The sequence below is a fragment of the Anguilla anguilla genome, chromosome 10 (genome assembly GCF_013347855.1).
Source record: "Anguilla anguilla isolate fAngAng1 chromosome 10, fAngAng1.pri, whole genome shotgun sequence".
In the NCBI taxonomy this organism is placed as follows: domain Eukaryota; kingdom Metazoa; phylum Chordata; class Actinopteri; order Anguilliformes; family Anguillidae; genus Anguilla; species Anguilla anguilla.
In genome coordinates this window covers 11,973,636-12,001,259 of record NC_049210.1, presented here as the reverse complement: position 1 = coordinate 12,001,259, position 27,624 = coordinate 11,973,636, and the positions used below count along the sequence as shown (strand labels likewise).

Sequence of the window (27,624 nt, the reverse complement as noted above, 5' to 3'; positions counted from 1 at the left end):
GAAATGTGTAAGATAAAATCGAATATAATTAAAAATCTGTTGATTTGTCATGCTAGTAAAAACAATACAACGTGGATTAATCCTCGATTAATAAACAATGAATAACCCTTTTATTATTTTTTCCCTGAAGAGGTCATTAGAATGCAACATAACATTTTAAACCATTAGATTAAGCGATTTGGCGTATTTCAGCATGTCAAACGTGCGGCGTGCACGCGGCAGGGACGTCTGTAGAGCACAATGCGCGCGTTCCACGGGATCCCGCAGCGCGTGCTTGTCCAGCCGGGCGTCGGACAGATTTGATGTACGAATTTACAGGCCGGACACAAAGACGAAGCACACTGCGGGAGAAACCTTCATGTAAAATTTGGGTAAGTATTTGAAAATATCTGTGTTAACCCTTGATATTTAAATTGGGGGTTTTAATTTTCGTTTGATTCAACTACAGCTGCAGTATTATTAGCTGGCTAGCTGTTTAGTGCATTTTATTATTTCCTCCGGTGGTTTTCATACTGAATGAGCTAGCCAGTTATCTAATACAGCCTTAGATGGACGGAAACGTGTCATGACATTGGCATCATTTTGCTGAGCTAGAGTAGCTTTCTAGCTCCCATCACTGTTAGCTACCTCAAAATACGTACCTTGCCCAGATATTTAGCCCAAGGCTAGCGTTCGCTTGGTTATATAGTTAACTCGCTAGCTTGTTAATGTACTTTACATATACACACAGTTGAAATTAAGGAACCAACTACGCATGATTGTGGTACAGTTAACATTTGGATAGGCTGCTACTAGATTGTGTTCGTTTTTTGTTAGCGACCTAGCTAACGTTTGCCTGAGGAATCGCCAGTTTATGTTAGACAGTGTAACATCGTGTGTGTGATGTTATTAACAAGTCGGTTAACTGCTGCTTTCGATAACTAACAATGTCCATTATGGATAAAGTATTTTCAGTTTCATGCGGTAACGTTAACTTCGCTATTCGGGCAGCGTGACATACTGGAAAATTACTAACTAGCTAGACACGCAAGCATCTACTCGACTTGTTGAGCACACTGTACGTCAGTATTTATCATGTATATATAATGAACGAACAGCTTCTGAAAGCACTTGCCGAATATTAGGGTTTGGAGTATATACTAGCATGCTAGGTGATCGACAAATACAAGAAAACAAGCGACTATATGTTGCTTTCAACTTTGAAAGAAAACTCTCATATCGAGCTAGCCTGGCTTCACTGAAAGTAGTTTGATATCTGAACATCGGCATCTAATTGTACGTCTGTCTCCGGGAATTTAGCTTACCAGCCTGGACTCAATAGAAACCGTATCTATGCAACCCTGCCATTTAAAATATATGCATCGGGATAGGGGCATAGCACATGTGTGTTACATCTCGTCTGCTTTCTGGACATCATCTGTTATTGTGCAATGGATGCAGGCACTGCTTTGTGAACCGTTATTTGTTGAAAAAGATGTCGATGTGGCTGTTCTACAGTGTAGAAGAACTGTCCAGTTGTTAAGATGTCCAGGACCAGTTTAGCTGCAGCTGTTGGTGAGGTTACATGGTGTTGGATCACAGACCTGGCACACATATCACATATGTTGTTCAGTGGAGCAAGAAAATAATTTTGTCGACTGTTAGACTATGAATACTTGTGTAGGAAAGATTGTGCCCCCCCCCAAATAGGATTGAAATATTACTCAGCTGAACCCACCTGGGTCAGGCCTGGTAAAGGCTTTAACATTTGAGCAGCTGCTTGCGTTGAGCAGTTCTACCTCCTTTTAATAGCTTGGGTGTTCTTTCTGATAGCCTTCAAATACCACTGCTGTTATAGGCTATTACTGCCAGAGAGCGATCGCCTGATTATTATGAGGTTTTTTCCTTTCTCGGTTATTGGGAAGTACCTGTCAAACCTGAAAAATAATTTTTTTTTCCATTTTTTTTTTTTTTGCTTTCTCAGGTGCCTGAAAATTTGGTAACTCGGAGCCCCAAAGACCCGTTTCTTGAGGATTTATTTGTGTGATGCTGTCCACTCCATCAGTGGCACAAACCAGACGTTCAACTTAAGCAGTTAATACCACCTCGGAGCTGAAGGGGGAAAAAAAGTATGTGGGGAAAATAAATATAAAGGTGTCTCAATATCCTGCATTTCTCTTGGCGATGCAGTGAAGCCTGACTGGTTGGAGATCGTCTGCATGGCTGTGTTTGTTACGAGAGGGGAACTAAGCTTCTGATTGTACCTGAAGCTGAAACGGGCCCAAGCTGCTGACAGGCGTAAATACAGCTTCAGACTTCCGGCCCGCGGGAGGGACCCAGTGGAATGCGCACCTCCATGGAGGTGGACTCCGCCCTTCTGCCCAGGGGGGCCCAGCGTTCCAGCACAGGCCGCGGAGACTGAGACCCGCCGAGGGGCCCAGGAAGGGGAAGGGCCGCCGGGGCCGAACCGCTCGTCCGCTCGCGCAAGAACCCTACCCTGCCCCCGTTCCTCCCCACCCCCCCGCCACCCAGGGTCCGCCAAGATGGGCTGGTTCCCCTCCCCCTTCGACAACCTGCTGTGCATGCTCCTGGGCATCTCCTTCACCGTCTGGTTCACCCTGCTGCTCGTCTTCATCATCGTTCCTGCCATCTTCGGCGTCTCCTTCGGCATCCGCCGCCTGTACATGAAGACTCTGCTCAAGATCTTTGAGGTGAGTTTGGTGGATGGACTGCTCTCCACTCCCAGGGCTACTGGTCTCTCTCCAGTGTAACGGATAGCTCTCAGTGCCTCCCGAGCATGGCATGTCCACTCAGTGCCCTGACCTTCACACTGACCCCTTTGCCCTCAGGAACTGCTTCCTCTGAAACGTACGTATTTTTGGACGTAGTATTTTAGGGGTGGTAGCGTAGCAACCGTAAGCCTTAACGGTTAGGCTAACTGGGCTTGGAACTGATAGGTTGTAGGTTTGAATTCCAGGTGGGGCACTACTGTTGTACCCATTAGCATGGTACTTTTGCTGTAGTAAAACATTTTCCTGTATACATCGATTTATTTTTAGAAAACATAAAATAACATAAGCTCTGTAAATTGTTCTGGATTAGAGCATCTGCTAAATGCCCGCAATGTGAAATCTAATCGCTGTTTCAGATGGCTGCATCATTTTGCATGCCAGCGCGCCATGAATAGCAGTATAATGACTAATCCCTGCCACCGTCAAAACAATCCAGACTAAAGTATCAAATCACCCAGGTGGTTCTCGGAATCATCAATGCAAGATTCCAACTGTGTTTTTAGTCTTAGTCATTCACTGTAACATTAACTGGATGGCGGATTGTAATTGGTCATCTAGATACTGGCACATCTACCTGTGTGCTCAGCAGGGCAGATACTGTGTACTGTACTCTTGTTGTGTGGATTGTTGCTTTACTGCATTTCTGTATGATTACTTGGGCATGGTTTACAAGTGCATTTTTTTAAAGGAGTACTGGTTAAAATGAAAGTGTTATGAGTTCTGTGCTGTGTGTCAAGGTCTTGCATGCATGATTTGTAGTCCCAGACTGCATCCTGTTAGCCTGGAACTCAACTGTTCTCCTCCGGTCAGTGTCATAAACTGGCTGTACTTCCATCCAGATTGTTTGTTTAGAGGGAAGAGCGAACTGTAACGCACAATGGAAAATGGCAGCTGTTCCACTGATACATCCCCATTCAGTTAAACTGCGAGACCGAGGATCATGTGGAAGAACGTGAGAGTCAGTGTGGTGCTTCTGCGTGGCGACGATTTAGCCCAGTTATTTTGGAATCATGTGAAAAGCTAGGCTTGCTCTTTTACCTAGTCATCGACTGTATCAAAGCACTAGAGAGAATCTTCTGTAGTTTCCGTATTAGCTCTACAGAAGTTAGGTGAATTCCCAAGCTTTTATTTTTGCCAGGTGCGGTTAAGTTGGTTGAAGGCTCAAAGTGAGGTGGTTTGTCATGTACAGTTGTACAGGCAACTACTTGACACTTATCATAAGAGCACAATAGTTTTTAGTTTAAAAAAAAAAAGGATTTTGCTTTGGGGCCGGTTCCTGAATTCGCTGTATCGACGGTAGAGTTTACTTGAGGTCATTCACTGTGCCTCTGTCTCCTCCCTGCTCCCCGCTCCCCCCCCCCCCCCCCCCACCCACCCGCTCTATTGTGTAAGTGCTGGGCAGCTCTTTGTAGTGGCTCTGACAGCCCGCGCCTCCTATCCTTCCCCATTCAGCCAGGAGGGGCCTCTTTCTATCCGCTATGTCGCGCAGCCCGTTAGCCTAGCAACCGGGAGCCTAACGGAGAGAGTCTCACGCCATCGCTGCAGAGCACAGGGTGTGATGGAATTGCACAATCGGTCATTTTTCCTTCCTTTAACTGAGCGAGCCGCTCAACACTTAACCACATTCTTGAATAAATTAAGACTGGATGAAAGGCAGCTCTTCATTGGCTGATTCTTGGCTTGTGGGGCCCCAGTCCTTGCTTCGGCTTGCTGGGGATGTTTTTTTTCACCCCGGCTGTTGCAGTGTCTGTAGCCAGGCTGTGTACGGCGTGGCTGGTCTGTGCCGATAACGCCGTGGGCCGTCTCACCCCCCCACCTCACGCTGAGCCCCCCCCAGCATTGCGTCAGCCCCAGGTGTGTGCCGAACTTTACTCTGGCTCCAGGCCTGCCCGTGATTAACCCAGCAAGGGGGTGTGTGGGGGGGGAAGGCTGACACTGCTGGGTCACCGAACCCTGGCCCTGTTTGCGCAAAGCCCTGCCGGTTCCAGGGAGGGGATCACCTCAGCGTACCGGCGTCTCTCCCGGATCGTACCTCCCTCCCCCCCCCCCCAGAAACACGGTGTTCCTCTTAAAAGAACATTCCTGCTTAATAGCAGCCACAGGCCTGCACCTCCTCCCTGTGCCGGGCCAGCGGCTGAAACCGGAGAAGGTTATCGTTCCGGTACTCTCCCTGCCGCTTTCGGGGATCGACACCACATCCGTCAGCATTTCCCGGGAATCCGCTCGGCGAGGCCGCAGAGGCACCAGAAATAATCTCCCCCGGGAGAGGGAGCAGGAGGGAGCTCTTGACTCGCAACACAAGCGGAGCTCTCAGAAGAGAGGAGAGGAAGGGCTCCCATGACCACATAACACTCATGTGATGTGTTACAAAGCCGCACTTCTGTGCTTTTTGTCACACTACAGGCCCAAGTCCCGGTTTTCAATCAAAATATAGAAATGTATTTATATAGCGCATTTCACAAATAATAGTCACAATACGCTTCACAGCCAACCCTGGCCTAAACCCCCACAGGAGCAAGCCTAAAGCAACAGTGGCAAGAAAAAACTCCCTGTGGCAGATGGGATGAAACCTCGGGAGGAACCGGGCTCAAAGGGGGGGAACCCATCCTCCTCTGGTCGGCTCAAATGGAAATGTGTTTTAATACAGTAGAGTTTTCACCCCCGAGTACAAAAAAAGGCCCTGACAAAGGAAACAAAGCAGTTTAAATCCGTGTCTGTCTCCCCCATCCATATTCAAGGTAAACAGCTGGGGAGATTACAGTGGGCCCTTTGGGGGGGGGGGGTGGGGGGGGGTCCATTTGCATTCAAAGAATCTTTGTTTGATCTGGAAGTGCTCTTCATACGCCCCCCCCTCCCCCACCCATCCACTGCAGGCTAGGAGCAATTAAACAGGCCCTGAGGACGTCGCCCACCAAATGGCTGATTAGTTGACCTGATATGTCAAGACTCTGAGGACTGCCTGGGTGGTGATGAATCTTATGAATCTATTTAAGCCACGTTTCCACCGCAGGAACTATACCCCGGAACTAGGAACCTTTTGAGGAACTCAGTGCGTTTCCACCGCAGGAACTAGGGTCTAAATTTAGTTCTGGGGGCTTTGTTTTACCCCCCAAAACGTTCCTGCTCGGGGGGTAGTACTTTCCGAAAGTACAGGAACCTTTTGGGTGGAGCTTGCAGCGCTGAACATTTCTGATTGGTCGAGTACTCGCAGCATTTGTGTTGTATTTATTTTCCGCCATTACCCGCCATGTTTGAAAATATGCAGCGGCAAACCAATTTATTTTCATAATAACTTCAAATCAAACTTGTACGTTATGCGGCGCAGTAGCCTAGTTTTGGTTATAGCCTGTCAACGTCTTGGAATTATAACGTGTGCTCTTCTGTTCTTTTCTTGCTTTAGTATTCGTTTTATAAAATGCTAAGCATTCGTGCTGGGACAGCATATTATGTAGGCTACCAAAACATTCAAACGGATTAATTCGGTTGCTGAATATTTTCTTCCGGATTTTCTTTGTTAGCCCGTTGTAATTGACTCAAAACGTTTGATACAGTTATGTGAGGTATGCGGTAGTTCTGCATAATTAACATTGATGATACAGTACAAGCAAACTGGAAATCACCATCCGCATTTTTTATCCGGGTAAACTAACAGGTTAATTCTAGTAATCTTCCCTTTAGCTTTTTCAGACTGCCGTAATTTTACTGACATTTTTCAATTCCACGAAAAGACCAGGAAGACTATGGACTAATTTATGGTGCATGGTTCGCATCTGGAGGGCACACTTCGCTGCTCGGCTAGCAGTAACTTCGAAGGAAAGCAAACGGTGGCTGTACCACTACTGATTTACATTTTCACGAATTCCGAGTTTTCGTTCTATTCTTGTCATTTTGCCATTAGCCTATATGGAATTGACGACGAGAAATTAATCAAACAGCAAATTGTTTACAACGTGTGCATGTTTTCTGCTGTTGTTGCCAGTTATACATATAAATGTGAATGCATTCTGTCGCTTCGGATGTCAAGACATGAAAGCGAATGTTCGCATAAAAACATAATGAATGTGTTTGAGAGGATATATGAAAATCAATAAATACAAAAGTAACCATATATAGTCATTGTTGGTAACCCATTGTATAAGTGGAATAAACCCCTCCGGGCTGTCCCGGTTATTAGAAAATAATGTAGGCTACTTCGGTGGTAGTATGTGGTTACGGAAGAAATCATATGACAGACGGACCGACGACAACGTTGCTTTTTCATACGTCAGTGGGCTAATTTGCCTAATCTTCGCGGTACTTTAGACCCCGGTGGAAACGCAGACAACCATTGGCTGAAGGAACCTTTTAGTTCCTGGTAAAGTAGTTCCTGGGACTGAAAGTTCCGGGTAATTTCGGTGGAAACGCGGCTTTAGTTGGACTTTGTGTGTGTGTCTGTGTGTGTGTGTGTATATGTACGTGTGCTTGTGTGTGTGTGTGTGTGTGTGTTCATTCTTATATAAACTAGCGTTTCCATATATGACTAGTACTAATACCCAGGCAGTGTTTTTGCCCTGGAGACCCAAGGGAGACACAAGCAGGAGGGCTTATGAAGTTCAGTCCTTCCCTGGAGGAACAGGCGGTAGATTTTCGCCGTGGCCGCGCCGTTCTCAAAGTCAGGAGCCGAGGCCCGGTGTGGTGCGGTGAGCAATAGTGCGCCCCCCTCATGCGGCACGCGGTGTGGGCGGGGTCACCGGCAGCTGATCCCTCCCTGGCGAATAGAAAGCTGTTCTCTGGAGGAGGGGTGTGCTGCAGCTCGTACGCAGACGGGCAGCCCCACAGGGAGACACCGCGCTGCTTTCTCAGCGTGGTGACGCAGCACATCGCCGACAAACACGGCGAGGGAGGGGCCGGGGGGAGGGGCCAGCCGGGGGGAAGCTAAGGGGGTAAGGGGGCCTCTTCTAGACTCCGGCTCTATCTAATCGCTTTCAGGAGGTATGCGAAAACAGCGCCCCCCCCCCCCATCCCCCCCATCCCCCCCGGCGCTTTCTTTCTTCTACACTTATGTAACACCCATGTGGCCGCACCTCTGTCCCAGCATTGATTTGGAAAGGAAACCTGACCGTCTTTCATCTCCCCCGCTCAGACCAGCCAACTTATCGCCCTCCTCGATCAACGCTACACTCTCTTTATACTCTCTTTTCCGGAGAAGAAGTTGGTTTAGAACTTGCAAATTACACCGACAGGAAATCACGCTTTCATCTTCCTGTTTCATATTCTATTACATTGTTAAAGTATAAATACTTCTGCTAAGATGTGGTCTTGTTGAAGGTGCCCTCTTGAGAAGGCAGTGGCAGTCATATTTCTCTCTAAAGTCCAGAGGACTGTAATGAAATACTTAGGTATGAAGCGTGATATTCCACAGTTTGTTTAATGTTATACTCTGTGTGGATAAGTGCAGCCATCTGGGAAGAACACACACTGCTCTGACTAACTAACATATGTTACAGAACAAACAGAAACACACTTTGAATGTTATCTTTCGTATTACTGTGAGGTGATATCAGTTGTTTATCACACGCGGGTCGCGCTCTGAAGGAGGGTGGCTCTCTAACGGGGGACAGGGAACGGCGGCTGTTGAGGATTGGCTCGAGGGTTCGCGGCCGGCTTTGAACGGAGGCAGATCTGATCAGACGTGTAACCGTCGGGGAGCTCGACGCCTCCAGCGGCCTACGCCCCCGTCCCGCCGACCCCGCGCCACGCCCTGCCCGTCAGCCGCAAACCGTCGTTCTTGAGCGCGTTGTTTATTGCTGGGGTTCCCTGCGCAGCTCTTTTGAGGTGGCTAGCGGCAGTAATGGAGAGACCTGGAAGCGGTGATAGAAACGATGACCCCGCCCCGAATGACACAAAGCTAATGGGGTTTCCTTTCCCACTGAACTCCGGTGCTGTGTTTTCCCATTCCCAGTCCCCAGGCCTTTCCCACTGAACTCCGGTGCTGTGTTTTCCCATTCCCAGTCCCCAGGCCTTTCCCACTGAACTCCGGTGCCGTGTTTTCCCATTCCCAGTCCCCAGGCCTTTCCCACTGAACTCCGGTGCCGTGTTTTCCCATTCCCAGTCCCCAGGCCTTTCCCACTGAACTCCGGTGCCGTGTTTTCCCATTCCCGGTCCCCAGGCCTTTCCCACTGAACTCCGGTGCTGTGTTTTCCCATTCCCAGTCCCCAGGCCTTTCCCACTGAACTCCGGTGCTGTGTTTTCCCATTCCCAGTCCCCAGGCCTTTCCCACTGAACTCCGGTGCTGTGTTTTCCCATTCCCAGTCACAGGGGGGACGCAGCCTGACTGAGGGGAGACATACCCCGTGGCGAGAAGCAGATCTTCTGTGAACGCTGTTATAAAAACGCGAGGTTATATAAAGCCGCCGTTCTCCTCGCGATTCGTTGGATCGCTCAGGCGAAGTCTGGGAAAACGAGGACAGAAGCTTTGCTTGACACGCCTCCCCCCCCCCCAGGTGATCGTCATTACTGCTGCGTTAAGTTTGTGGACCCGTTCACCCCCTCCGAACCCCCCCCCCCCCCCCCCCCCAGCTCAGATCGGCCCACTCTGCAGCAGGCGGCTGCATCGCTCCCGATCTCAATGGACAACCTGTCGTGGAGAATGTGAACAATGCCCTGCCTTTCTGCTTTTCTGTGCTCCCGCTGACCCGCAGCCCCCCCGAGTCTGGCCTCCCCCTCATCACATGGGCTGACTTGCGTGTTGGGGCGGGGGAGCGTGTCTCTCTCCGTGGTGCGTGTATGAGTTCTTATGCATGAGTGTGTTTGTGCATATATGCGTGTGTGTGTGCGCACATGTGTGTGTGGGTGTGGGTGTGCGTGCTTTTGTGTATGTGTGCATGCATGTGTGTTTGTGTGTGTACGCTTGTGTGCGTTTGTGTGTGTGTGTGTGTGTGCATGTGTGCACTCTGTGAATAATGGATTTGACCTGCTGCAGACACCAGAACTGCCCCCCCCCCCCCCCCCCCCCCCATGCTTCTCGTGCTGAAGGAACACGCTGTCCTTTTCAGCTCTGCCCAGAATGTGCTGTGCGTGCGTGAGCATGCGCGCACGTGCACGTGAGCGCAGCGTCAGCTGACTGTTTAAAGAAGCGTGCTCCCTTCTGCCTGAAACCCGTTACAGGGCTATCACATCGCCAATTTGCCATCAATCAGTTACTACTGTTAAAGCTGTGACAAAGTCACACTGTTTTTTGTGTCAGTGTTTCGGCATCTCTGTAATGAATAAGCTGAGTATTTTAACATTATTGAGTAACACAAGCTGTTTTTTTTCATTCTTTGCAGCTCTTTCTTTTTTTATTCTTTGCAAGCATTTGGTGGCTGTTTCAGGGTATTCCTACCAGTGCAGAATCTGCAGGGCCATAACAGTCGCAGTGTTATGTAACGTCCACCGCCCTGTTCATCATGCCAAAGCCACTGATTTGGTGCAGCTGTAATCTTATTCTGTCCAATCACCCCGTCCTTGATCATCAGCGAATTACTTTAACAGTGTTAAAAAGATTCGGGCCTGTGCAAGTTTGTATTGCGGTTCAAATGTAATCATCTGGCATTAAATGGCAAGTCGTACCACATTAAGCCTGCGTATAAGATCCGAGTCTGATGAACCCGGACAGATATCGCTATTATTAGAGCTCGCTGATGTAGTTATTATCGTCTGCGGAACCAAAGAGTAATAGGAGTTGGCCTGTCTGCTAGCGCTGTGCTGTCGGCTGGGTCTATTAGCTACGGGAAAAAAGCCTGGTCTGTTTACCCTGTCACAGAGTCGGCTTAGAGTCAATAGCATGGATGGTGTGAAGGTCACATGTATTTCAGAGCAGAGCGATGAGCTTTTCTTTCTTTTTTTTTTTCCAGGTAACATTAGTTTGAGTTCCGTGAAGCCGGCTCTGTTTGGCTGGTCGATGTGGCTGTGCCATGTCGTACGGTGAGGTGTGGTGTGGTGTGGTGTGCTGTTCCTGGTCCCGCACCAGCCCGCACACCCGTGGGAGCAGACCCATAGGAGACCTTTAAGTACTTTAGTAAATGCATTGTCGGGTCTTCTAGTTTTTACCATTTAGAATGCAGCAGCCTAGTTAAATAGCGAGGTTTACCCATTTGAGTGAGAAACTTCATAGATTCTGGTCTCCAGCAGAGGCCGGGGCTTACCTGTGTTGTGAGTGGGTTTAGGTTCTATGCGTGTTACCGTCAGGTGTGGTTTATCCTTCCTATATGGATTTGTACCTTAAGCTCACTTCTGATTGACAGCCCATTCAATTTTCCCAGAACCGATGAGTAATATGTAAATAGCATGTTAATTACGCAATGAACGTGGTTTCCAAATGACTTATACCAACTCCTCCTCTAGCAGGCAGCATAGGAGCGTTGTTGCTTTCATTTAGCCTAAAATCTCAACCAGGTAATATTACATTACATTTATTTGGCCGGCTCTTATCCAAAGTGACGTACAATAAGCCAAGTAATATAGGTTTAGCATCTTAGTATTTGTTTCCTTTAGTTCTTTATGTATAAATTTAAATTAACAATGATAAATGATTACTTAGAGTGCACAGTGTTGTTAATAAGCTGAAGGAAGAGGACCAGTAGCAGTTCTGAATCGACTGTGACACAAAGTTGAGTCGCAGCCCGGAGAAGCCAGTTGTTAAGAGCTTGATTGACAGCCGGGCCGACGGAGCGGGTGCCAGTAAACCTTAGTGTCTGGCACTATCTGACCGGGCATCTTACTTCTCTCCTCTCCTTTCAGTGGGCCACGCTGAGAATAGAGAGAGGGGCCAAGGAGAAGAACCACCTCCTCTACAAACCCTACACTAATGGTATGAATCGGCATTTCCTGTGTGCTTGGGGAAGCTGGGGCTTGTTTGTGTGTGTGTTTGTGTTTGAGGAAGTGTAAGTCTTTGTGTATGTGCGAGAACTTGCGTGTGTGCATGCCTGCGTGCGTGCCCGTGTGTGCGCCTGGTAGTGCGTGTGTGCGTGCGTGTGTGCATGCATGTCCGTGTGCAAGCATGCGTGCATGCGTGTATTGATGCCCCTGTCAATCGCCTCCCCCCTCCCCCACCAGGCATCATCGCCAAGGAGCCCACCTCCCTGGAGGAGGAGATCAAAGAGATCCGGCGCAGCGGGAGCAACCGCGACCTGGGCGCGGCCGCCGCCTTCGAGATGTCCGACATCTTCTACTTCTGCCGGCGCGGCGTGGAGAGCATCATGGACGACGAGGTGACCAAGCGCTTCTCGGCCGAGGAGCTGGAGTCCTGGAACCTGCTCACCCGCAGCAACTACAACTTCCAGCACATCAGCCTGCGGCTCACCGTGCTGTGGGGCCTGGGCGTGCTCATCCGCTACGGCTTCCTGCTGCCGCTCAGGTGCGTACGGCGGGGCGGAGTGTGACCCACGCGCACGCAGTTCCCTTCATGTACTTTTATTATTCCAAGATGATAAAAATACAGCCAGGAGTAAAAACATGGGAACGATACAAGTAACACAAGCATAGAAGCCATTCACTATACATGCACTACACACAGTAATTGCAAGTAAGAAAACGGTTGGTGCGCTTAAGTATTGTAAGTATTCAGTAAGCAGATCCATAAGCCTGTGGCTATAATATAAACAAGTTTTTCAGTCTATTACATTTTCCCATTGGAAGCCTGTGGCATGATGGGAGAAGCTCAGAGTTCAGAGTGAGGGCATTAAGTTCCTGTGTCAGTATCCAGGAGAGACCCATTTACAGCGAAAGCGTAAGGGACCTAATATAGGTCAGTGCTGGGAGAGACCCATGCACCCCCCTCCCTCACTCTGGTATCTGCAGTGGCCCAGCAGCCAATCGGCAGGAGGGAAGCGAGTGGCTGAGTGAGCCATCTCAGGCGACAGGGTCTTCCCTCGCCTGACCGAGACGCCGGCCCCCGTGTCACTCCCCCCTGAAACCCCGCTGCCTCCGATACGACGCAGGCCATTTTAACTTCACCCCTCACGCACCCAGCATCAGCGCTTGGCTCATTTGTGTGCTGACATCACCATCAGATTAAGGCAAATGAAAGGTAATGCACACACGGGAGAGGACTGCACCTCACAGACCTCCCAGTGCAATACAGTGGCGCCTTTCCAGGGAGAAGCAGCGAGCGCCACTGAATTAGCCCCAGCCCTGGCCTTATCAGAAAGGGGAGAGGATGGCTTGCTTGGGCTGAAGGTTTCTGCTTGTTTGTAGGGTCACTGTTACTCACAGTGGGAAGTGGGCTGAAGGCCTAGACTCTGCTGTCTTAGAGCCCTGATAGTGTTTCTGAGCGGGGCCGCTCTTGGTTGCTGGCTGAACTTGAGGCTCTTTCCATTCTTCTTTGCCGCCAAATCTAGAGGCTTCCGTCACGCTACAGATGCCTCGAACCCGTTGTTTTAATTTACCTGCGGTCGAACGAAAGCAGCCGACCGGTTAACGGCTCTGCTGCGGTTGCGGCGCACGGTCTTCGCCCATCCGGTTTGGGTGCATTGCTGCGTTCATCATTCGAACCGCCCGTGTTACGCAAGCCCCAGAAATAACCGCTAATGAGAATCCCAGCGAATAAATGAATAAATTTGAATTAATGAGTCGGTGTTATCTAGGGCCAGATAATGAGCCGACTGTGTGTTTCATTTACACCCCATATGTGGACTACGCCATTAAGGGTTTTTAATCGGGTGGGTTGTAAAATAGTCTGAGATTCAGGATCTAAATTAGCAGCCTGCTTGGTCCTTATTTAGTCCAGCGAGTCCCCCCATAACCTTTAACCATTACGCTTCATAGCTGAACTCACGCTTGGTCTTTATTTAGTTCCATACACAGCCCTCGTAACCTTCAGCCACTCTGCCTCGTGGCTAGGCCACGCCCACCTGGCCTTTTCCAGCAGACGCACCTGCGGTTGCATAATTGAGCGTGCTGGCTAGCCCGAGGCGGGCCGCTCCAAGTGTTCCATCGTGTTCCGCTGATCGATCACCGTGCCGACGGCAGCCGTCCTTCCCTCCGCTGCCTGTAGAGCCTGTTAGCACACTGCGTATGAATGTCAAGCGCCGGGGGGGGGGAGGGTCCCCGCGCGGCTGCTCCACCCCTCAGAGAGGTCCCGCCCGTCCGCGCCGCCCGCCGTCGGCCCGTCCGGAGACCTCGTTAAAGGACAAAACCGCGGTAGAGGAGCGAAACCGCTCCCCCGCCGCGCCGCGACCGGTCCCATTCCCCCCGCGCCCAGACCGCGGCTAATGAGCGGCTCGGCTAAATCTGCGCAGCCAGCAGCCATCTGGGGATTTGAGCTGGATTAGGCCTGAGAGGCAGGCAGCCTGCTTTAACCCACATTTCCTAACGTGCTGGTGGGACGGGGGAAATGAGGGGAGTGACCGGCTCTGCTGTTCCCCTGCTGTTTTTACTGGAGTGACCCGTAGCCTTCACTGTAAACAGTTACATTAACAGCCATCCACACAGCTTTGATGTAGCACAGGGTGGTTTGAAGGTCAGTCACCTGGTTATTGTGAGAAATTTGCGCACAGGGATCCTTTGGCTTCCTTTAACGGTCCAGCACATACGGATCCTCTGCCAGTGTCCTTACTAAATCCTCTTTAAAACTTCCTCCACTCCCTTGGTAATGTTTGTTCTTTACCTTTACATGGTTTAATTATTTCCACCCTGGCTATTTCTCTGCCTATCCTGGCCACTGTAAGGACATCGACCTTTTAATATTTGTCTTGAGAGAACAGAGCAAATATAATCTGATCTGGGTGCGACCCATTACTGTAATGTATGAGCTGATGTAACCTTTCAGAGAGCTGTTTGGTGGAGCCCTTGACTGGACTCTTGTGTGTGTGTCCCCACAGGGTAACCTTGGCCTTCACTGGAGTGGGGCTCCTCGTGGTTCTCACCTCCATCATCGGTCTCCTGCCCAACGGGAGGTAGGCCCGAAACCCCCCTCCCCTCCTGCTAGCCTTGCTCATTGGCAGCCCTCCCCCCCCCCTTCTCAACTCTTGCTTTGATTCCCTCTTAAACTAAGAGAGGCCTGACTAACTGTTGTCTGTTGTGCGCCCCCTGGAGGATGAAGAACGTCCTCAGCGAGAAGGTGCACGTGATGTGCTACCGGATCTGCGTGAGAGCCCTGACCGCCATCATCACCTACCACGACAGGTCAGTGTCCCCGCGAGTCACACAAAGGGCTCACTCCTGCCCAACCAGGGCTACTGTGCAGGGTTAGATTAGCCATTTAGGGGTGCTTTTCTATGTAGCCGGCAGTTAGCTGACTCAGCGCTTGTGCGGCTTAGGGAAACACGTCTGTTTTTTAACGGTTTTACAGCCAGGGCACCACCTGTGCACACGGGGATATTCTCAGTGTTGCCATGGCAGCCTGCTGTCATTATGGGGTTGCCATGGGTTCTCCCCGGTGACCTGCAGCACATTTAAAGCAGCGCTAAGCAGCCCTCAATGAATGGCTCCACAGGGACGTTTCTCTTTCATGGGGCTCGTCCGTTGTTATTGCGCTGGTGTCGCCTGCTGTAATGGAAGATGATGAAATGTCTTTCGGGTTGACGGGGGACTGAATGAACTTCGCTGACTTTCCAGATTAAACAGAGGGCTTTAACGCTCAAATATTAACCGTATTCCAGAAAAGGGAGAAGGTTTTTGCATCCTGTGCAGGATCGCCGCGCTGGAGCCGCATGCAGATAAAAGAAGCGCCGTTATCTGGCTTACAGTCTTCCGATGCTCTCAGACATTCTAATTGCTGCTCCCCCGCTCCTGGCTCCCTGGCTTGAGCGCTGTGGAGGCAGCGAGGGGCCGAATCGATAGCTCCTGCGGGCTCTCGACCCCTCATACACAAAGCCTTCAGACAGAGCCGCCGAAACGCACAGAGCCGGGCCCGGTCAAACGAGGACACTCCGTCCCTCGCCCGCGACTGCGGCCGCACGCGCTAACGACGCTAATCCCCAAACCGACGGGGGGATTTTAGTCCGTATTAACAGAGCGCGACGCGAACGCGGGCGCTACAAAGCAGCGCGAGGCCTCTGCGTCGTGTTTCAGAGCCCACACTGGCACATGAAGCGTTGCGGCTGCTCACGCTCTTAAGCTCTGCGGGGGAAGCTGATTGTTAGGCCTGTCGTCAGGCACCGGGGAGTCCGCTTCCCCGCGATCGCCGACGCTAACCGCAGGACGTACCGCTGGTCACGGCGCTGTGAACCACGGAGCGTTTCATTGCCGTTATTACCGCCCCGCCGGCGAATTGGGTTAGCGGCGTGCACGCTTAATCGATGAAGGACGTGGAGCTGGAGCCATTTTGGCTTGGCTTCCATTCAGTGTAAACTGGCTTTCTGTCCCCTTTAATGCGGGTCAACCAGGACCATTGCCCCACCTCGGCTGAATCACTTGTCCAGTCATCACGGAACGATGAATGGACGAACAGGCCCACCCCTTCTCGTCATCGTGAAGGGGAGAGGCGGGGAGCGGTCACACGGTCCCGTACAGGACCCCGCTGCGGGGCCGCGGCCGACCGCCACCGGAACGCAGCGGAGGAGGCCTGATGGGAAACGGGGGGTGGGTGCGTGCGTCAGTCACGGACACGGACGCCGTTAAAAAAAAAAAAAAACGTCAGTTTCGCGCTGGCCGTCGAGCGATTCGCTATTCGTCCCACTGAATGGCCCACTGAAGCGCTGACTCCCTGCTGAATGGCCCCTGTGTTCGGTCCGTCCCGCGGTACACTTGCGCTCTGTCACTGCGCGACCGGTCTCTCCGCCGGTCCAGAGGACCGTTTGAGGGTGGAAAACGAGACGATGGGCTTGTTTTTGTTTTAAGTTCTGGGCTCGTTTCCTCTGTTTACTTGCGTCGTGATTCTTTGGACGTGTTGGAGTGGGGACATCTGTTCATAAGTCAGTAACTGTACCCCAGACTGACTAAGCGATTTGTAACACTACGAGGCACAGTCTGGCTCTGATGCTCCTTTTCCACTGTACTGTAATAACCGGTTATTTTGAGTCGCATGCATGCCTGACTTTTGAATGTCTTTTACACGCTACTGGATATGTCGATCAGCATGTGATGAACTGCAGTATAACAGTATCAGCACTAAAAACAGGAAGGCAAAGCTAACCATCAGAAACCATCACAGATCATTGCCAAAATATACATTTTCTTATTGCAAGATTGTTTTGGCCACTGTTGAAATTATTCATCATTCAGAACAGTTTAATTATTGACTCAACTTGAAATTGTTTTTTTTTTTTGCGCAAATATTTCAAGTACTACTAGACCCAGACAGTGTGTGAACTGTCTTGTCTGTGCAATCACTTCACTTCACTGCCATTTGGCAGATGTTCTTATCTAGTGCAAAAATCGAGGATCGAAGTGGTGTCTTTCCCCTGAAGGGAGAAGGGGAAAGTATATCTCCAAAGCATAGAAGTGCAGACTCGATTGACAACTTGTCAAATACGCCATTAAAGATTCAACTAAGTTCTACAAACAAAAAAAAGAACTGCCCTCCAATGAAACCCATTAAACTGCATTAAATGAGCAACAGCAACGAACCACGGGCTCTGAAAATAAAAACATTGCCCGTAATTGGGTGCCAATGCTAGGCCCAATCTCCAATGTTCCACCTGCCCTGGGGTTCATGGTTCATTAACATACAGGACCTCTGGAGCCAGCATGGTGGACTGTTAAGCAGACTGTCCTCAAACACACACACACACACACACACACACACACACAGCACAATGGAAACTCAGTCAGCTGAAAGTGATTTTGTGTTCCGTTTGGATGCAGACTTTGTCCCCCGCAGTGACATCACCTGAGGATCACCATAAGCTGTTATTGAAGGAGTTACGAGCTCTTGGTTGTTGGGAAAGCTGCTTTAACTGCACATTTGAGAGCTTGCATAGCTGCTGGGGAGGTTAATTGGCACTCGCCGTGATTATGGATTCTTTCCTGAGACGCTGCCATTTATACATTCTTCTGATGAGCCCGGGCTTGTGTTTTAGAAGCGGAGGAGAAGCTACGTGCCTCAGTTTGTGTACTGTTGGCCGTTTGTACTCAAAGGGCAGTTTGGTAATGCGGTGAAATGAGACGTGCCTTTCCAGAGAATCGGATTAAAAGAAAAGCCTTCGCTAATTTCCTCAATTATTTTTTTGCTCACGGAATTTCACAGATCAGAGAACTGGTTTTTCCTATATGCTTTTCCTAGAGCGTTTACCGCCTTTTTAATCTCCTCCATTTCGCAAGCGAAATGAAGCTCGAGCGAGTGGCCCGAGTGCGAAGGGGCTTTTCGACGAGACCTTCTCTCGCTTCGCTTGCTGGCGGCGTGGCTTCTTTGGATTTGCACGTGCTCACTGAGAGCCAGGCGTTGAGAGAAGGGATGACGGGGGGGGCTCAGAAACGCCTCCGGGCGCCTTCTCCAGCGGCTCCGTCAGAAACCGTACACCCATGGAACGCGACCGCCGGCCGCGTCCCGGCGCTCCGAGGGGGGCGGGGCTGGCAGCTGTCCCCGCTCCGTCACGTCCAGGCCCTGCGTCTCTCGCACTTTCTTCTTCTGCGGTACGCCAGCGTGCCGGGGCCTGGCGGACTCAGCGTTCTGAGCCCCCTGTAGGAGAGCGGATGGTTAGTTATCAGTTTGCTCCTGAATCGGGTTACGCGAGTCCTTCAGTTGAACGTCTGTGTAACCTTCCTTCCATGCCAACTGTGTGTAACAACCATGGCCTGTTAGCTGGATTGTCTTCATTTGTGGATTCTTTTTTATGGAGTACAGTTTGATCTCTTAGGGGCTCTGGATGTTACTGTTTAACTGTTTTTGATGGGCCTGAAGATATGAATAACACATGATACCAACCTTGGTCAATTCAGGATAACTGAGTTTGTTTCACCTGCCAACAAGCTGACTATAATGAAACCAAGCTGGCCCCTCATTCCCTGTCAACATAGTCCGATTTTTCCGAGTAGACGGAACTGAACTCTAGATGGATGTATTGTCATCATTTCGAACTGACACTCTGTTTTATGCTACTTCCTGACAATGTAAATACCAAGCTTGACGTGATATACTCAGCCTCTGCAGAGTGCCAGGGAATGGAACGGGCCCAAAAGGATTGTTGTCCGAGCCATAAAAGCATAGCGCCGTTGCATTTGCATGAACGTGTCGTATAGAAGTTTTTCAGCTGGTTTTATGGAAAGCTGATGTGACGGGGCTACTGTGTAAGAGATGTACGCGGGATGGTTTGGGCTTGTCACTGCTGTTCCTGTTTGATTAGCACACCTGGTGTGTCTCTCATTTAGACTTAGGGCTCAGGCCCTGCTGTTGTAATGGGCTGTATGTTATGTAGGCCTGGGTGCACTGCTGGAGGGTGTTAAAGGGAAGCTGATGCTCCCTTTACCCCCCTCCCCCCCAAAGGTAACGTGCCCTTTGCCCTGCGCTCATTCTGCCCCTCGGTGCTCTCCCCACAGCGAGAACAAGCCCAAGAACGGCGGGATCTGCGTGGCCAATCACACCTCGCCCATCGACGTCATCATCCTGGCCAGCGACGGCTGCTATGCAATGGTAGGGTACTGTAGGACAAACCGCAGAACGGGGAAGACCCTGCAGTTCACTCCCATTCGGCTCAGCGTGCTTATGATGTCATGTCACACTTAGAGAAGTCCCACAATATGGTGCCACAATGTGATGAATGTAAGAATATTAAATATAGAATGTCTGATGCTTGTGGGGCCATTGATTCAGAGTACTACTGCTGTGGGCTTTTGTTTGTGTTTGTGTGTGAGCAGCCTGAGCCGTTTCCTATGTGAATTTCACTTATATATTTTACACGTTGTATGAACACAAGGGTTTTCTTGTGCACACACGTGCATTTGTGTGTGTGCTTTGGGAGGTGTGTGCGGGACAGCGTGTTCTTTTGGGAGGTGTGTGCGGGGCGGTGTGTGTTTTTTGGGGGGGGGTGGGTGCATGACGTGGGTGCATGTCGATAATGTGCTCTGGAAGGTTCTCTGTGTGCTCTGTGGTTCTGCGTGATATTGACCGGCCAGCTCTGTGTTCCAGGTGGGCCAGATCCACGGGGGCCTGATGGGGGTCATCCAGAGGTCCATGGTGAAGGCCTGCCCGCACATCTGGTTTGAGCGCTCTGAAGTGAAAGACCGACACCTGGTGGCCAAACGGTAGTACTGCAAGCATGCATTCCTTAAAGTGCCTGTAACTACACAGAGTGTTTCAGAGTTGCTTGGAGAACAATTTTAATAAAAATGCTACTGATTTGATACATGTTGCTCCAGGAATTTTGTGCTAAAACAAAGGAGTAAAATACAAGGAACAAAAAGGTAGTTTAAAGAAAAAAGCAAGACATGAAAAATAACAATCCAGTTCATAAAAAGAGTTGAAATATTTGTGAAACTAATAGCAATTACTACTAGTAAAAAATAAAAAAGTGTATATATATATATATATAATTCATAAAATAAATTGCTAAAATAACATGCATCATGAACACTGAAGATGCCTTGTGTGTGACTGGATTTTTGTACCCCTTGTACCTACAGGCTGAGTGATCACATTGAGGACAAAACGAAACTGCCCATTCTGATTTTCCCTGAAGGTGAGTCCTGAGTGCCTCTCCTGTGGATGGGCCTGTGGTTATTACACCATTTCCCTAACATGTCAAAGAACAGTCAGCTGTTTAACTGAAAATGAGGCAAGCCGATAAAGGTTTGCTAAGCCAGCTAATGTTATCACTGGTCAAAAGGCATACAGCTGTCTCGATATGAAAGTGCATTGAGGTGTGACAGTAATACATTTAAATAGCTGTCTAGGTACTTATCTGTGGAAAACAGGGACAGATGGTGCCAGTCCCTGTGTAAATTTTACACCCATCCTCTCCACCAGGTACCTGCATCAACAACACCTCCGTGATGATGTTCAAGAAGGGCAGCTTTGAGATTGGCTGCACGGTCTACCCCGTCGCCATCAAGGTAAGACCTCCTTTTCTTGCTCCCCGATACCCAATCCGCCGCATGCCCCGCCCCTGACCCCGCCTCTCTGTCCGGGCGCCCCCGCAGTACGACCCCCGCTTCGGAGACGCCTTCTGGAACAGCAGCAAGTTCGGCATGGTCAACTACCTGCTGAGGATGATGAGCAGCTGGGCCATCGTGTGCAGCGTCTGGTACCTGCCCCCCATGAGCCGAGAGGTGAGAGCCGGGTCCCCCGCCAAGTCGCAAACGCCGAACCGCCAAACCTTCCAAACCTTCCGAACCACAAACGCCAAACCGCCAAACCTTCCGTTAGGCCACACGTTTTCTAACGCTACAGAGAGGCAGTGTGGGCTGTGGGGAGGCCGTGTAGTATGATGGTTAGGGAACTGGGCTCATAAGGTGATGGTGGTGGGTCTGAGTCCAGGCTAGGGCACTACCATCGTGCCCTTGAGCAAGGTGCTTAACCTTCATTGTTCTGTTATCAATTAAGAGGGTGGAGGTTTGATCCCCCTGTCATGGCATTTTTAACTGTGGTCCCTCATCTGTTACCCTCTCTGCTTTCTATCTGTCTGCATAAAGGGAGGGCAGACTGTCCTGCTCTTTTTAAAAAATATTTTCAAATTGAAAGAGACGCGTCTTGGCGCTGTTGCTGAAGAATACAATGTGGGAAAGCCAACAGCGTTTGATGTACAGAAAGGGGGAGAGTAAGACTAAAATGTTTGCCGAAAGAAGCCAAAGGTAGCAGGTGACTGAAAGGAGGCACAGCTCCAAAAGCAAATACGAGATGCTTTAATGAGATCCAATTACTGTGGATTGGATTATTGGTTATTAGGTTATATGTTAAGGATTATAGCGAGAAAATTAGTCTAGCCTAGCGATAATGCACCATACCTACCATAATGTATGTGTGACTCTAATCTATAAAGGACATTTTCATGTCCATTCCTGATGCTTACATCTCAGAGGTTCTACGGAATCTTTTAAACTTTTAAACCGTGAACAAGCAGCACTTTTGAATGAAGGCAGACCCGTTTCCCCACAGAAAGGGACGTTGCGCACGCTGATCCGGACGGACTCTGAATGTAAACGCCGTCCTGTGTTTGTGTTTGGCTGATGCAAATGGCCGCCGGCCTGGCTGTGCGTCCAAATCAGTGCTCGGCTTTGAGAAGGTCGGGTGAGACGGGGCCTTGGAGGAAATGCCAGCGTCATTGCTGTGAAGACCGCAGCGAGAGTGACTCTAGCTAAACTCAGCGGACACAAACTGTGGGATAATAAAATAGGTAAATAAGATGGAAATCAAGATTTCAACAAACAACACTGCTCCACGTTGCAGTGCCTTAAGGCTGTTTTGGGTTTGCCTATGGTAGCACACGAGAATTTCTTCTTTTTTGTTTGTTGCTGTAATTATTCCTAGAAATGTACAAAAATGTACTTAATGTTACAACTTGGACCAATTTATCATCATTACAGGCTAGTTTCTAAATTTGCTTCTTTTCTAGCTGAAAGAACTAGACCTTTCCGTCATTATTTCAGTTTGTCAGGGAAATTATCCGCTTGGCTAAACATCAGTTAGCCGTTAGCAGGCTGCCCCACATTTTGCGTCTTTTCAAAAGGCCTTTGGCTGAGCTGCCGCGCCGGGATTTGGGGAAAGAGCCGTGCTTGGACCGCAGCTCGGTAACCTGGGTCCGCAGCCCAGTGCCTGGAAATAACAGGAAAAGGGGTAGATTGCGCCCGGCTTCCAGACAAAGAGCTAGCGTGACGGCGCTGGCAGGGGCTGAAGGTGTTCCCTTCACTGGGAGAGCTCCCTGTAACGCGGGGCGCGGACGGCGGCGCTTTGTGAAATGTCAGAGCGTCGGAAGAAACCCGGACGCCGTGCCCAGAGCGGCCCTTAAGAGGCGCCCTGCCCTTTGGTCAAAGTTTCCATGAGCAGCCTGGGCGGGGGGGGAGAGGGTGGACGGGAAGGCTGTCCGTTCTTAGGCTTCGCTGGGTAAGAGAGGAGGGAGGTTTCGCCCGTTGAGGTCCGTGTTTAGCCCATTGATCTAGCTTTCACAATCCAGTGTGTGTTATTGTAAAGCACTGCTGTATTTGCTTGTTGTTTATCTCGCTCTCATACACACACACACTCTCTCTCATACACATACACGTGCACACACACACACACACTCTCTCTATCTCTTTCTTATTCTGCCCTCAGGGTGTCCTCCATTTTCTGTGCAGTTTTAAAACGCCGCAGGATTATTCTTTCAACAAGCACGAAACCGTCCAGACCCACGGCGCACCTGTACTAACTATATAGCTAGCTAGCTATGGCATGTCCTCACCTCTGTAGCGTTATTTATTGTCCTCCGTGTGTCCATACATCTGTATCGGTGGTTGTAGCTGTGTGTCCTTAGCTCCTACTCATGCGTGCAGGATAGCATCCGTACACGCTAACTAGGTTAACTAAAGTAGGCGAAACGCGAACATGTTAGGGTTAGCTAAAGTAACGTTAGGCGATAAAGCTGTGCTTAAAAATGTTGTGCCGTACCACTTGCGCTCGCGTCCTAGTAAACGTCCTACTAAACTAAGCACCACCTTCACGTGCGTGGCACAAAACGTCCCTCAAAGGTCGTCCATGAATGAGCGAGTGACCACAATTTGCCATGCGTAGCTCACGGCAGCAGTCCTGTGCGCCGTGGGAAAAAGAGAGGCTCACATGTCTTTTTCAAAGTCATAGTTTCCAAAACAAACTCCCTTGCATATAATTACTGAGTCATACAATGCCTTTACATGACTCATTACGCAATACCTGTATCATTACACCTAGCTCAGTTAATTTGCAAACCACATTAAGCTGTTAAGGTGCCAAATAGCCATATAAAGATAACTTCATATCTGGGGAGTCTTTTACCATAGTTACCTTGCATTGAAAAAAAAAATCCACATGTGATCAGATAGAGAATAATAACACAATTGTTACTGTAGTAGGAATATGCTCCTTCATGGACGTTTTCTATGGCTTTGTAACTGTGGAAGGGACAGCCTTCAGTTAAGAAATATCATGCTTATAAAATGACAGCAACTAATGCAGATTTTTCTAAGCAAAACTACCGGGGGTTAGTTAAACGGTTAAATCGAGGAGGCCAAGTCATACATGTAAATGAATCATCACATCTGAATTGCCTATCTTTGAAATTACATTATTTCTAATAGCAGAAGTCAATTATAAAGTGCTCCACAAGTACTGCTGTAGATTGACGGCTGTCGTAGGCCATGTCTCCACAAGCTAAACAGGGACGCTTGTGTCCTGTGTTATGGGTTTCTTTCAGGAAATTCCTTTTTAAGGAAAGGAGACTGGCCCTTGGAATGGTATAGCTTGCTGTGATTGGATTCAGTGGCTCTGTGACATGTGGCCCCAATGGTTTTGTAGATTGGATCACGATCTGACACATGCTCATCTTTTCCCCAATAGCATTGGATCTCACCAAGTGTGGCTACAGGTCCGATCAGAGAGGCAGTTTACTACAAGGTGTAAATGGGACCTCAGTGTTCAACTTCAGAAGCATAATCAGAACAATTCATTGCTAATGAAGAACACATGGGAGGCAAGAACAGTGGCTCACCCACTGTGTGCGTGCGTGCCTGTCTGTGTGTGTCTGTCTCCTGGTTCCATGTTGTGGCTGTCTCTCTTTCTCCAGGAAGGAGAGGATGCTGTGCAGTTTGCTAACCGAGTCAAGGCAGCCATCGCCAGGCAAGGAGGGCTGGTGGACCTGCTGTGGTGAGTCAGTTACTGGGGGTGTTTTTCCCCACTCAAACAGAAGGCCAGGCCCATCAATACTACACACACCACACAAACACACACACACACACACACACACACACACGCTCTCACACATGCACATGCACACACACACAAACACACGCACACTGCAGTACACACACGAACACGCACACACACACCAAGTATACACACAGACACACACACATACACAGAACCCATGTCCCTCTTGCACAAGACACAGGTGTGGTATATGCATCAGCCCCTTTAACTACTGCCGAGTTCAAAGTCCATGTGTCCTACCATCCTTCCACAGTGCATTAAAAGCTTATGACTCCTTCCTGTAGTAATGAAGTCCTCACACTGGATCTGAAGCCCTCCCTCACTGCCGTGCACTTGTGTGTGAAATGTGCTGACTGTGCGCTTGCCTGTGTCTGCCGCTGCAGGGACGGAGGGCTGAAGAGAGGGAAAGTAAAGGACACTTTCAAAGAGGAACAGCAGAAGCTGTACAGCAAGATGCTGGTGGGAACCACAGAAGACCGCAGCCGGTCATGAGGACTGGAGCCACGCTGAAGGCGCGGGGGGGAGGGGGGAGGGGGGAAACAGAGCCCCGTGAAGTCTCCGGATAAGGACACCCCCCGCCCCATGTCCAGAACACAAACAGGCTTCCATGGCCACTGCCACAGACTGGCTTGCTCCTCGCAGATGGATGGGGCATTTTTCCGTTAAAACGATGTTGTTGATGTTTGTCGTTGTTACTGGCCGCCGCGGGTGGGAGAACCAGTCTTCTCCGTTCCCTCTTTCTGTTCCTGAATCATTTCATCGACAACGGACAGTCATTTCTGCCTGAGTGTTTCTGAACGTTTCTGAACGTGCAAGCAGGAAGCTGCTCTGTCCTTCCTGCCGGCAAAAAAAAATGGTCAATTTTTCATCGGGAGTAACTGTAACATGTATTTATCTCCTTCGATTGTTTTTGCTCCTAACCTTTCACTTTCCATGGTTATTATTATTATTATTATTATTATTCTCATCATCATCATCATTATTTCTATTATTATTAGAGTCATCATTGTTATTGTGACAGATTTTATGGGCTAAGAAAAAGTGGGTGGGGAGGCACGGCGATGGAAAGAAAGGACTCTGTCACGTAAAGTGTTACCCGTGCCCACGTTTGTAAGTGTCTGCATGAGGAAAGCAGACGGTAAGTAGTCACAGCTGCATATTGTACCCTTTTCGGTTTGTTTCCGATACTTTCTCATTTTGATTTTTTTGCAACAAAAAAAAAACTCATTTAAGCATTGTAACGCACATGTATAAAATACAGGACTTACTCGGAAACTAAAAAAACGAAAGCGGGTTGTTTATTTTTTGTGGGGAAATTCCATTGAGATGCATGGGCCTCTGGTGTTTCACAATGCTTGGTCATGTCCAGTTCCTGGAAAGGGTACACTTGGATTTTCTCCAGTCTTGACCCTCTCTGCACGGATAATGGTCTCGATAACAGGGCCAGGATTGCTGTCTGAGACTGGAAATTGACTTGGAGCGAAGGCGGCAACTCACACCCCTTCTCACACAGGTCTTCTGTCCCTCACTCATGTAGACTCCAGACTCTTGAGTCCTTTCAGATTTGGGATACTGTAAAGGTGTATTTCCCTTTGGCCAGCGAGAACTCTTGTTGTGGTCTCGGTGTTGATTGTGAATGAATCTGCATCAGCGACTGCAAAGCTCAGCTGATGGACTGCATGATGAAGTAAAGTGGTAGTTGGCTTAACACACTTAAGAGGACATTAATGCAAGTCTGCAGTCTGGCATAATGGAGGATGTTACAGTGATGGGACATTCCTGAAAATATACTCGCCGCTCCACATTGGGAGAAAAGAATAGTTGGTTTTGAAGTGCTTGGATGCACAATACGTTATGTGCGGTTTTCCTACTTGATTAAATGTTTGAAAGTAGATTAACTTGCTAATAGAAGGTGTCAATATACTGCTGGCTGTAAATTAAATTGTGTGATTTACAGTTAATGGAGGGACAAGCTACAAAAACTGTCCATAGTACCCTTGATGGTAGCTTAAGTGGACGACATGCATCTTGTGGGGGAAAAAGCAACATTCACTCTTCAGTCTTGCAGTGTATGTAGCCTATACAAAAAAATTGTTTTGTGCTGATATGGCAGACCAGAGAGAGGGACATGCTGCAGTCTACCTCTATGTCTGGACCATTTTTGGGCAGATGCATGTACAGATGGACAATAAGATGCGATTTCCATCTTGAAATGTACTGTGCTTGCGAGATTCATCTCAGGGTAAGCATGGACAATAGAACTATGCATGAACACAGCTGCCTAGCAACCAAAAGTGAGAAAACATTTCTACATTTCTTTTGTAAAAATGCTCCTCTTCAGCTTGCTTCACTGCTCTGGTTCCTGAATGCCCTTTGTTATCTATGTCACTCTTTGACAACCAATTGCCATAGAGCTGCCGATGTTCGCTTGCTAAAGTGGATGAACTGAATGTAATATTAATGCTAATCCGCTATCTCTCCTCACTCGATTGGTGCTTATAAAGCTGCTATCACCGCCAGTCAAATTAAAGTATTACAGTTCAACAGAAATCCTTGTTCCCAGTGTGAACTTGGGTAGTCCTCATAATTACAGTCCACAAGCAAAAAAAAAAAAATTTTTTTTTTTTCCTTTTTTTGCTCATCCATCTTTACTGTGCTCTGCTGTTTTTTAGTTGCAGTCAATAAAGGTTAGTACAGCTTTGGACTGGTACTGAGCGGTAGTTTGGAGCACGTAGGGGAAAATCCTATTTTAGCAACCCAGTGTTTAAGTGTTTAGCTTCACTTCTGGGAAATCAAAACTTACTTGGCATAGCCCCCATGTGTGTTTGGCATTACGCAAATGTGCTAAAAATGGTCAGTGCTTTGGTGAAGTTAGCCCACAGTCGGCTGAATGGGTGTGGCTGTTGACCGTACAGTTTATTCTATACTCCATTGCTGCCAGAGATGGAGCAGGCTCCTGGGCTCACACAGAGCAGCCGATTGTTGACTCTACTCAAGCCATTCATGAAACAAAGACCTACTCATTCATGGCCTCCAAAACCAACATCCTCCAGAAGACCAATAAAGCAGAATACTGTTATTGTT

General features: G+C 49.0%; 1 protein-coding gene across 1 annotated transcript; it reads left to right on the top strand.

Moving 5' to 3' along the window:
- Positions 1 to 225: 225 nt before the first annotated feature.
- On the top strand, positions 226 to 27,624 carry gpat4 (glycerol-3-phosphate acyltransferase 4). The gene is made up of 13 exons (XM_035378818.1): positions 226 to 371; positions 1,964 to 2,690; positions 11,532 to 11,601; positions 11,847 to 12,147; positions 14,612 to 14,686; positions 14,826 to 14,915; positions 19,209 to 19,302; positions 19,798 to 19,913; positions 20,292 to 20,347; positions 20,635 to 20,720; positions 20,808 to 20,936; positions 24,398 to 24,477; positions 24,924 to 27,624. Exons 2-13 carry the CDS (start codon positions 2,523 to 2,525, stop codon positions 25,030 to 25,032), a joined length of 1,374 nt encoding a protein of 457 aa, XP_035234709.1. The 5' UTR covers positions 226 to 371; positions 1,964 to 2,522; the 3' UTR covers positions 25,033 to 27,624.